This window comes from Sinocyclocheilus anshuiensis, unplaced genomic scaffold, assembly GCF_001515605.1.
Source record: "Sinocyclocheilus anshuiensis isolate Anshui unplaced genomic scaffold, SAMN03320099.WGS_v1.1 scaffold553, whole genome shotgun sequence".
Taxonomy (NCBI): Eukaryota; Metazoa; Chordata; class Actinopteri; order Cypriniformes; family Cyprinidae; genus Sinocyclocheilus; species Sinocyclocheilus anshuiensis.
The window spans coordinates 2,778,690-2,790,044 of NW_015539821.1; the positions used below are offsets into that span (position 1 = coordinate 2,778,690).

At 39.6% G+C, this 11,355-nt stretch overlaps 2 protein-coding genes across 7 annotated transcripts in view; one reads left to right on the forward strand and one right to left on the reverse strand.

The window, feature by feature from the left end:
• Positions 1 to 10,161, reverse strand: part of LOC107684100 (protein transport protein Sec24C-like) — a 28,886-nt gene extending 18,725 nt beyond the window's left edge. For 2 of the 6 annotated variants that reach the window (XR_001633813.1, XM_016480292.1), the window contains exons 1-16: positions 9,985 to 10,161; positions 6,900 to 7,090; positions 6,552 to 6,638; positions 5,865 to 5,982; positions 5,498 to 5,667; positions 4,677 to 5,420; positions 4,330 to 4,472; positions 3,704 to 3,772; positions 2,264 to 2,375; positions 1,954 to 2,081; positions 1,706 to 1,844; positions 1,497 to 1,612; positions 1,277 to 1,401; positions 948 to 1,139; positions 506 to 599; positions 156 to 272 (exon numbers count right to left, since the gene is read on the reverse strand). Coding sequence is in view for 5 of the 6 variants with exons in the window: in XM_016480292.1 (XP_016335778.1) it covers positions 156 to 272; positions 506 to 599; positions 948 to 1,139; positions 1,277 to 1,401; positions 1,497 to 1,612; positions 1,706 to 1,844; positions 1,954 to 2,081; positions 2,264 to 2,375; positions 3,704 to 3,772; positions 4,330 to 4,472; positions 4,677 to 5,420; positions 5,498 to 5,667; positions 5,865 to 5,982; positions 6,552 to 6,638; positions 6,900 to 7,090; positions 9,985 to 9,989 (2,550 nt within the window). In the remaining variant the exon portion in view is untranslated. The remainder of the gene's footprint in view (positions 1 to 155; positions 273 to 505; positions 600 to 947; positions 1,140 to 1,276; positions 1,402 to 1,496; positions 1,613 to 1,705; positions 1,845 to 1,953; positions 2,082 to 2,263; positions 2,376 to 3,703; positions 3,773 to 4,329; positions 4,473 to 4,676; positions 5,421 to 5,497; positions 5,668 to 5,864; positions 5,983 to 6,551; positions 6,639 to 6,899; positions 7,091 to 9,984) is intronic. The other 4 variants (XM_016480295.1, XM_016480294.1, XM_016480293.1 and 1 more) reach the window with 4 other exon arrangements.
• Positions 10,162 to 11,081: 920 nt separating this feature from the next.
• Positions 11,082 to 11,355, forward strand: part of LOC107684156 (charged multivesicular body protein 6) — a 4,398-nt gene continuing 4,124 nt past the window's right edge. Inside the window, exon 1 of the mRNA XM_016480368.1 lies at positions 11,082 to 11,344. Within this exon, the coding sequence (XP_016335854.1) occupies positions 11,282 to 11,344 (63 nt within the window). The 5' untranslated portion in view covers positions 11,082 to 11,281. The remainder of the gene's footprint in view (positions 11,345 to 11,355) is intronic.

Here is an 11,355-nt window from a genome sequence, read left to right on the forward strand (position 1 = left end):
AGTGTGCTGGAGAGGGTCCTTTAAAACTACCCAATAAACACCACATTAAAAAGCCTTCTGTAACAATGTTCCAATAGATCTCAAGAGTCTCAATGATGACAAAACATTTTCAGAGACAGACACAATGAAATGAGCAGAACAGATTTGAGAGGTACCTTTTCTTTATCCGTGCCCACTAGTTTCTTATCCTCCCTGTTCTTCAGTTTGCCTGGAGCCTCAGCAATGGGAAGAGATGAGTGAAAAACAAAGAGCTTTCCGGCACAGTCTGCAGCCTAGATGACAAAGCAGAAATGTTACTGTTACTTAATGATTCCGCTCTGAGTAGACACGAAACACTCAAACCAAAATAAAATGTAAAACTAAAAGTTTCTTCCATTAACACTGTATACAGAAATGCTCCATTTAATTACTACAAGGCTGACATCATTTTGAATCACAATGCGTTCACATGATGTACACTCACTGTGAACTATGAAACTTGCGCTGTTGCAATAAGATCAAATACCTTGAGCGCTTCCAGCCCGGCCTGAATGACAGGCCCAAACACAGACTCGGTTTCCCGCGTGTCTGCAAACATCTCAGGGATCTGATCCAACAAACTGGGGGGCAACGTACATTTTCATAATCAATACTTTGATGGTCAAAAATTCAGGTGTCCTAGCTTTTATACTAGCTTAAATGGAAAAATTCTACTAAATTATGGACGTTACAGTGTACTTACTAAAATTCAAAAGGATTTTTTTAAGAAATTGATATGAGGATGCATTATATTGACACAAAAATTACATTATTAAATTGTTCTTTTTAAACTGAAATATTATTTCAGTACATTACTGTTTTTACTTTTTTTTAATAAATAAATGCAGTCTTGGTGTGTGAAAAAAAAAAAAAAAAACCTTACCAACCCCAAACTTCTGAACAAAACTGAAACAAAGACTGAAGCCTACCTCTCAATAACCACCCTGGACTCTGAGACATTGACCAGAAATCCATCCAGTAGGGGCACAAACATGTCAGCCACATCTGACACTACCATCATCTGTGGCTGGGCGAGGGAGGCCTTCACATTATAGAAATGAAGCACTTTATTGTAGGTGACGAAGCCAACTCGAATGTTTGATTCCACATCAGGGTTCTCTCTGCAGTAATAATAAATAGGCAATGTCACAATTACACGTAATGTTTTGTTGTACATGCAAAAAACAACCTCTCAACAGATATGAATGAATTTTCTGTGTTTTTCTGATGGATCAAACTGCTTCTTGTTTAAACTCACCTGGGCAAGTAGTCCAACAGTGTCTTCAGCTCCTGACATACGATTCCAACCATGCCATTCTTCACAGCATTGTAGGACACATCAATCAGAAAGATGAAGGCTGGCGGCTGAGGAATCTTGTTGTTCTGTCAATAAATAGTATTCAAAATTAACAATCCCAAACATATCAGCACAGAATTTCCTTAAGATTGTAGTGGCATGATGGGAACATATACTGTACCTTACAGTAGTCCACAGTAGCCGTAAACTCATAACTGCCCATCGAGAGCTCTGGTCGGTCATAGCAATCCACCCTCTTCCCTGTGTGATCCAGATGCTGGAAGTAATGGGGAGGCACTAGGAGTGTGAAAGGAGAACAGAAACCAAAACATTAAATGTCGATTAGGATGAATTCATTCAACATAAGCGTGTTACGGGAGCATTACTAACCCTCGGTGACACAGCTGCAGAAGCCACACTGGAAACGACGGCCACCTTCGATAAACTGCATATACGGGCACATATAGGCCTTACAGCGATTGCAGCGGATGGGACCACTTTCTCCATGATCCACAAGATATGGTGGTGTCTGCCAGTAAAAAGGAATGACATGCCATTACCCACAAACCCTCCTGCAATCATTTAAAATGGAATCGACAACATGCAGTAGTACACACTCCTAGAATGTGACCTTTTACCTCATCTGGAGGCAGAGGGGCCAAGGGTTTAATGACAGCAGCCAGGGGCACCTGGGACTGTTTGGCCATGTCAGAATTGCAGGGTATGTTATAGGCTGTACAACGGATATAGCGTGGACTCGCATTCCCTTTGGAGAGATGATTAATATAATGCATATTTTATCAAGACCTGTAACATCATGGAATAAAGCCTACTGTTTTACTTTAGATAAAAAATAGCATGCACTATGCATTACTATATTCAGTAAGTAGCAATTCAAAGTTGTTTGATTCCAAACAATGTCTAAAAGTATCTAATATCTGTTCTTACCTTGATCTTTAACTTGGAATTTGGTGGTGACGAGAGGTGGGGCTTGACCTCTGACCCCTGTAGTAAAAGGTTCACTTCCCTTGTTTGCTTTGTCATCCTCGATAACCTGAATCTGAGTGAAAAAACACCAGCCTATGAAAGACTGACACACCTTTATTCATGAACAAAAAACACACCCTGGCCTTTCACCCAATAAACCTCTTTATGCTCATATAGAACTAATCCAAACAGGATCAGTAAATTTTTAAGTTTAGCACCACATCTGATCATCTAAACCAGATTAAAGGAATATTCAGGGTTGAATAAGCTTCGTTGACAATGCCCGATACATGCTGTCCCCATCGGTTTAGCTCCAATATCAAACATTTTCTTACTGAACTGTCCCCATAGACTTTCAAAACAAGAGCACAGAGTGCTGCAGGTATGAGCCCTAAAACTAGGAATCGAGTTAACATTTTTAAACAAGTGGTCAAAGTCAAAAATTTTTTTTTTTTGGATTCTTGGTTTAATGCCTGAAATAAGGTCTGTGGTTAACACAAGCTTAATACATTTTTACATGTTATTCTACGACATAAAATATATCAGTGATTGTACACAAAACATGTAGAAATCAAACTTTTGTTGTTCACAAAGCTTAGTTTCTGCAATAATCCAAAAGCCAATGGAAAAACCAGGTTGTCAACCAAAATTACGTTAGCCCTGCAGCTCTATTACAGCCCTATTGTCATCCCAATGATGCCATTGATAGAGCACGAGTAGCACCTAACCCAGAATATACCTTTAAACGATGGGCCACAATGCTTACATTAGACAGCCCAACAAACCATAAATAAGAACATGTCAGTCATGCACACACTGTTACTATATTGCATGCAGGAGTGTAGATACAAACGGTTTTGGGTGGGCACCAATGACCAGTCTAAAATAAAGTTAAATGGGAGTCATTTTCCAGAATCAAAGAAATTATGACTTAAAGGGACAGTCCACCCAAAAATGAAAATTCTGTCATCATTGGCTCCCCCTTATGTCGTTACAAACCAGAATGGTTTTCTTTTCTCTGTGGAAAACAAAAGAAGATATTTTGAACAAAGATGGAAACCAAACCACTGATTTCCATTGTACAGAAAAAAAACATCTTCTTCTATGTTCCACAGAAGATAGAAAGTCATAGTTTTGGAAAGATATGAGGATGAATAAATGACGGCAGAATTTTAAATTTTGTGTGGACTATTCCTTTAAGAATTCATGTTATACCGATGTGTCCATCTCATTAAGGAAGTTGTCTACTACACAGAAGCTATTATGTCAGCTCTATAAGAACAAAAAATAAAATATTCTGTTCATCTAGACAGTGTCATTGGCATCCCTATGAGTTAAGAACAGAGAAATTTGGATACAGTATAACAACACAGAGACAGCAGAGAGACACGACGCACTTACTGGACTTGGGATTGCGTCTGGGTCTATTCTATGTCTTGTTTTCTGCACAGGCGGCATGTCAGAGGCTTGCTTTACATTTTAACAATTTAGTCAGCAAATTATAAGAGAGGAGAGGGATAGAGAGAGAAGCCAAAACAAAAAGGAAAAAAAAGAAAGAGCAGAGAAGATAAACAGAAGTGTAACCACAGTTACAGTTCCTCTGTTTTTTTTTTTCAAGAATTACTGATGATTAATCACACTGTTTAGCAGACAGTATAAGAGACATGTGTGCAGTTATTGCGAGGCGGCACGTGCAGAATCTCCAAGCCTTGAAAAATCCATGAATCTGGAGGTTATTGTTACTAATAGCCGCCATAGTGCATGCATGTCAGACACAGGAGACTCCAGAGCGAAGCCTTTCTTAACACAAGCACATCACACACCTATTTACATAGATATGTATTTTACAAATTGACAGTGTACGTCTGTGTGTGTGTGAGTGTGGATGCAAGTAGTACTGAAAATGGATAAATATTTATATTTATAAAAAAACACACTTGAAAAATCAACACAAGAGATGTGTGGGAGAAGGTATGGTGGACCGTGACCTTGTGTGAATGTGCATGTCAGATCTGGATTGTTCATACCGGGCTTGGGATAGAATCAGGATCAAGCCTCTTCAGGGCGGGTGGTGCTGCAGCAGGTGCACCGGATGGTGCTCCATAGTTTGGCTGCCCAGGATATGGTCCTGTGTAACCAGGCTGAGGACCTCTGACCTGCCCGAAAGCACCTGGTAGAGAAATAATATGTAATAAGCAAATCAGTACACAAAATCAAAGACTTGAGAATTAATTAGCCCTGTTAAATGGTTCACCTCAAAATAAAAAGTTGTACTTGTTCTAAACCTGTAAAGCTTTATTAAAAACACTGAAATTACAGGAAACTATTTTTTATAGTATTGGTTATAATTAACAGTAACAACACTGATGCTCACCATTTTGCTGAGGAGGATATCCCTGCATTCCTGGCTGTGGTGGTGGCCCTGACAGGGAAGCATTGATAGGACCAGGTGGCATGCCAGGTTGTGTAGGGGGTACATGATTAGCCTGTGCCATTGGAGACCCTTGCGATGCCAGAGGCAGCCCTTGAGATGCCATAGGAGGCCCTTGTGATGCCATAGGAGGGCCCTGCATTCCAGCAAAAGGAGGCCTTGGTGGAGCACCAACTTGTGGTGGAAACCCAGTAGAGGTTAGAGGGGGACCTGAGTGGTAAGGTGAGGGTTGGGAAACTGGTGGTTGGGGCTGCATGACCCCTGGAAGCTGAGATGGAGTCGAGGTGGGTGGTGGACCTGCAGGGAATGTGGAGGGCTGGGAGGTGGGAAGCAGTGGTCTCGAGAAAGATGGCTGTGTTGGAGGAAGTGGGCCTCCGTATGACTGAGTGGGACCTGGAGGCACCTGGGCTGTGGAAAAAGGAGGCTGAGAGACAGGCGGAGCTTGAGGGAAGGACTGTGGAGAAACAGGTGGTGGAGCTTGGGGCTGAGTGGGGCCAGTGGAGGAGAAAGCATTTGGGAAAGGCAGTTGGGCAGGTGGTGGAGCTCCATAGTAGGACTGTGGAGGAGGCTGAGCTACAGCTTCAGTAGGCGGAGGCTGTGAGGGAGCAGTGGAAGTGGGTGGGAAAGTAGGAGGAGCTGCAGGTGTGTAGGGAGCAGACATAGCGGCCTGGGACACAGAGGGAGGGGCTAGAAAAAAAGACAGAACAAATCATCAATCACAGCGATGCTCTAGATCATAAGTTAGTTTAAAAAGAGTTATTTACCATAGCCTTGGCCTGCAGGGGAGGGTGCAGTTGAGCCAACCTGCATGCTGGCCATCTGATTGGTCATATGCTGCATGCTGACAGGTGGAGCTCCAAACTGCTGGCTGTAGTGGGGCTGAGGACCAGACAGATTCACTGCACCTGCAGTGTAAGGTTGAGACACTGGAGGGCTAAACAAGCAATAAAAAAAAAAGATCAAAGCAAGAAACATGACAATGCTGCAAAATCATGAAAATAAGACTCACTTTGCACTCATTAAATATTAAATGGTAATTATTTATAACCCATTTAAGCAATATCAGCCACAAAACTGAAGAAACAACACATAGTGCTGATAACACACATGCTGATATAATGGGTCACTGACCTCTGTGGTGGAGCACCCATTGGAGGTGGTCCATTCTGAGTTTCTCCTTGCCCAAACTGAGAATAGCTCTGGGCACCTGAGACAGATGGTGCCCCTGAGGTGGGAGGTCCTCTCACACCTTTAGCAGGACCAAAAATAAACAATTGAATATTTTATTATCCCAACAACACACATTTTATTTCCAAATTTTATGATTAACTTTGAGAAACAAAGGCATTTAATTTAAGCAAATGATGCAGCAAAAATATAATGCAGCCTAGAATACAGAGACATGTTTGTGTTGTTTGTTGGTCCTTTTCTCTCTTTTTTTTTCTACTTATGATATTAAGAAGAGCAAACAGATGTAAAAATGTAGGACCTAAGCTGAATGGAAGGGAACAGGAAAAATAAATATTATAGGTCAGAAGAGTCAAAACATTTTATACAACATTTTTTCTTCATGACAACAGGATTATTTTGCTTAGGCATTTAGAAAAACATTATTTTTAAGCATTACATATACATTTCTGATGGGAAATTTTCTTATAGAGCAGTTTCTTATGTCACTAGCCAACTGTGTGCCTAACTCTGGTTTCGAATGCTACATGTGCAACAAGTGCTGCTCAGCCGTCTCGCATACCGCAGTCAATAACAAATCGCAGGGAATAGGGGAGAGGACAGGCTGCTAAGCAGAATTAAACCAGTTACCTAGGTCAAGAGGAGAGGAGGAGGACAGGTCAGAGACTAAGTTTGTTGCGAGAGTCTTAGAGGGAAAGCTTGCATAAGGAGAACATCCTGCAATACAAGAAAGAGAGAGCAGTGAAAAATGGGAATGAAATGTTAAAACAGGAGATGAGAGGTAAAAAAAGAGGAGGCTGTGAGGGCGAAATCTGACTGTCACTTTCTTCTTTTTTGCTTACACTCCGAAAAAACACAGCTGATAAATTAACAGATCTTACAGACTGAACTGAAGTTCATATTAAATGATAATAACCTGTGACTGTTTTAGGAAATGTGTTTATGACAATCATTTTGTACTTTTTAACCCCCCCTTACCTTGTGGTGGACCTTGTTGGTAGGCAGCGCCCGGCCCATTATAAGGTGCGTACTGAGCCGGATATCCCGATGGCACATGGCCACCCCCATATCCAGGCTGGGGGTAGCCCTGATACCCAGGCTGAGGCTGCCCGTAAGGAGAGGCCATGTGAGGTTGCTGGTTGACATTCATTCTCAGTTCATCCCTAACTCTGAAGACAGGGCAGAAACAGGGGAAAAAAGGATAAAGAGAAAGTGAGTGAGTAAATCTATATTTATGAGGTACTGCTGTGAGAAGAGCTTAAGAGGTCTTGTTAGTCTCTCTGATGCTTTCAGGAGTCTAAAGACATGTGCCGCTGGACTGCTGGCACAGCAAAACTCCCAACTAATCATTTAAGCTCAGAGCAGCAAATGTTGTCATAAAAGAGAAATTTGCCAGAAAAGGCTGTTTCACCCTTCAAGCTGGAAAAGCTTTGGGGTTTCTAAAAGCAAACAACACAAGGAAGTTGATGAGTGAACAAATAACAGGAGAGTTTCACATTATTTTTAGAAATCAGAATCTAAAATTATTCATTCATGATTGCGAAACCCATTTAAGCACAGACCTCACCCCTGTATAAAGTGAAAAAGTGATTCCTTTTGTACTCTAGAGGAAGTATTAGTTGTAAATGTACATCTCATCTACACGTCAAATCATAAATAAAGCCCCTTGAAATAATATTCACAACTTCCATAATGTGACATTTCTTACTGAAACAATATATTAAAAAAAATAAATGATAAATAATAATAATAATAATAATAATAAAGTTACAAAGGGATTTGATTTATCCAAACAAAATTGATTGGATCATGAAAAATAGGCCCTGAAAATCAAAATAGAGTCAGAAGTGAATGAAAGTTTGCAGTGGATCATGAAGGTCTATGTTGAGGTCAAGTTCACCCATAAGATGATCTCAACATCATAACTTAATAAATTAATGTTAATAATAGCACATTATTACACGCACGCACACACACAAAACAAAACAAAACAAAACAAAACAAAACAAAACAAAACAAAACAAAACAAACATTGTTAGTAAATTTCCCAATTATTACAAAGAAACAGCAATTAACACATTGAATTAAACATAGAATAATCTTTATTTACAACTTTGAAAAATCTTTGTTTTACAGAGCTTGAAACTACTGCATTAACTATTGGCAGGATTTTGAAAGGCAGTATTATCTGCAAAAGTCCAAAATGACATTCAAACAGCTACTTGGCTATTAATTAGCATTAACCAACAGCCTGCATGACCTAGTAAGTATCATCAGCCAAAAATGAAAAGCTGTTTCACAATCGAGCAAGTTATTACACTGTGATTTAAAAAAAAGGTTGGTCTTCAGGTGAGGCTAGGAATATGAGAAAGTAAAAAGACGCATTTTTAGTTCATGTCAATTTTAAACTGTGAAATATTGAAGTATGATCTTCATTTTAATGCTGAAATTTTAGGTCTACTCTACATAGACTTAATACTATTTAAAAAGATGATGATGATACTCAACAAAAACATAACCTACATTCAAAGAAAGCACTCCCTAATAACATTCACAGCACATAACTGACATCTGACGTATTTCGCGTTCCACACCCACCCCAAACATCTGAGACTCTTCAATTCACTAGTCCAACAGTTTATTCGAGTAACTCCTGAAGCTGCTTATATAATGGTGTTTAATAGTGTCTCACACATATCAATTTCTCAAACATCCATGAAACAGAAGCTGACTGGACTGGAGTGGACTCAAATGACACAATTACTGCCAGCACACTTGCTTTCTTAATAGCAGATGTTACGAAAACCCACAAAATGCAGATGGAAAAGTAGTTTTAACAGCAATTATGAAATATCTAGATACATATTTCTTAATAAATCTGATTTAAAACTACTACTCCTCATTTCTAGCAAGTAGTATAGCAAAGAGGCGTTAGCACAACGCAGCCTTGAATAATGTTGAATAATTCAAGGCAATGGATACCGTAATAGTATACAGCACCACATGTGCAAGGACTTCCAGAGATAAACACGCTCATTTTCCATCTATCTGTTTGAAATGAAATTACAGGCCTGCTGGATGACCTGAATATACACAGAGGAACTCTAATGTGTCATGTACATGATCTCAACTTGGGTGACAACGTTACATGAAGGGAAACCAGCAAACATGTTAACTCAAGTCTGAAGTCTGAGACTCAAACTCAAGTCACAAGTCTGCTGACCAAGCAACTGGTTTCATGTACTAAGGCTCAAAGACAGTGATGATCAAACAAGCAAGTGCCACTAAAAATTACATGTCCATCTATGGATTTCACCACAAAGCTTGATAGAAAAGCAGCATCCTTTTAAAAAATGAAATGAAGGTAGATTTACGTTTGACAACCAGTCATATATAGGGGGCGTGGTTTAGAAAAAAAAACATATGCCAGTTACCATAGTTACCCATTAATTTACTATGGGGAACACAAACTTTCATACATACATTACAAATTTGGGAAATGTAAGCAATTGAGAGGGACATTAAATTGGTAAAACAATACAACTAAAAAACTAAGATGATGACATTAAGACACTCGAAGTTGAAATGTCAATCAAGAAGTTGAGAGACAAAATCACAAAATCATAACATAATCAAGCAGATGCACTGCAGCAACTACACATGTGCTATTAAAAGGGAATAATATACTATTAACTGAGCCATTAAGTTACATCACACACGTTAAGCTTTAATAACGGCTTTTATTTTTTAAATCACTAGTTGGCGTATGAGAACATTAAATCCACTCACTCTCTCACCTCTTGCTAAGCTAATTTCGGATGTTTATCGTTGCTGGCTATTAAAACAGAATCAAGAAATGACCCACTGGGTCTGCCAACACGCATCTCACCTTAATAAGCCCTTATATCGTATGAATTACAGCAAAATGTGTCACTTTCATGTATTAAATATTAATTAAAGTCATAAATGACTCGACGCTGAATGTGCTAAGCTAAGCTAACAGTGGCAGGAAAATAAATAACCAAATAAAAGAACAAACATCCAGCGCCAACTGACAGCTCACCTCATAAACCGCTCGATGAGTTAACGAACGAGTCGTCAGAACGCCGTTCCGGTTCTAAACCCCGGTAAACGCGATAGTACTGCCGTTCTTTCACGGAAAGAAAGCGGTGAGACGGACGTTTAATCCTTTCCTCACGCGCACCGGAAGAACTGAGAATGTATGCCACGTCCACATCCGGTCATGGTGAAGTAGACGATGATGGAGGACTTTCACTTTTTGGAAAAATATTTTTTTTTCCATATATAATATATTTTTTTACATAACTATCAGTAGCTTAATTGCTACATGACCTGAAAGAACGGCTCAGTGAATTCGTCTGTAAAGAAGAGTAGGCTTTAGTGGATGTATTAGCATACTTTTATTTTGCACTAAATCGAACCAATAAAGATATTTGGAATATTTGCCGGTTACGCAGACTATGTTTTATTCTTCTAACTGAGCAATCCTAACTGCCTATGACCTTTAGTAAATTTCTTAAATTTCTAAATTGTCAGAATATTATCATTATTCCTCAGTATAGGTATGTGGGGTAGTGATGCGCGGATGGCGGTTATATCCGCCGGCGCTGCGGATAATCCGCGGATCGGGTGGGTCGGGTGATAAAAAAATGCATTCTGATCATTTGCGGGTGGGTCGCGGGTGGATAAAATAAATCATTAATGATGCAAGTAGTAACTTCATTTTCTAAATTATGAACGTGTTTTAAATAGGCTACAGAAATTGAATAAACTGTAAATTAACATTAAAAGTTATTCAACAAAACATTATTTAGTCAAGAGCAGTAAGTTTTGTTGTTTGATCTGATTAAACATAATTCTATTATACAGAGAATTGTGAAATAGACTTTCCTTACTTTTCAAAAACTTTTTGAGTTTATTTATTTTTACAAAAATGTCTAGGCCTGGAAATTGCTGTTCAACTACTTTTCCAGGTTTTTTATGACCGTACGAACCCTAATGTGATGATCGGGTGCGGGTCGGGTGCGGTTACCTAAATCAGACAAAAATACAGGTGCGGGCGGTTGGCGGGTGGATAATTTATTTGAAGCTGCGGATTCGGGTGACGTTTTAGCTCATCCGCGCATGACTAATGTGGGGTAAACAAGTGGTTTCTAAATGGCTTTTATTTTGAAGTACAGAACATCCGGTAGGCAGTGGTGCTGTTTTGTTCCACACAGCTCAGACTTTAGTGTTTCTGTTATGGACTGACAGAAACGCGGCCTGTGGAATTAACTTTTTCTCAATCTTAGAAACACCGCCCCTGTCTTGACAGATAGTGGCGGGGATGCGGCATCGACATGGGAAATCTTTTCGGGAAAAAGAAAGCAACTCGGGTGACCGAGCAGGACAGAGCTGTGCTGGTGTGTTAGAA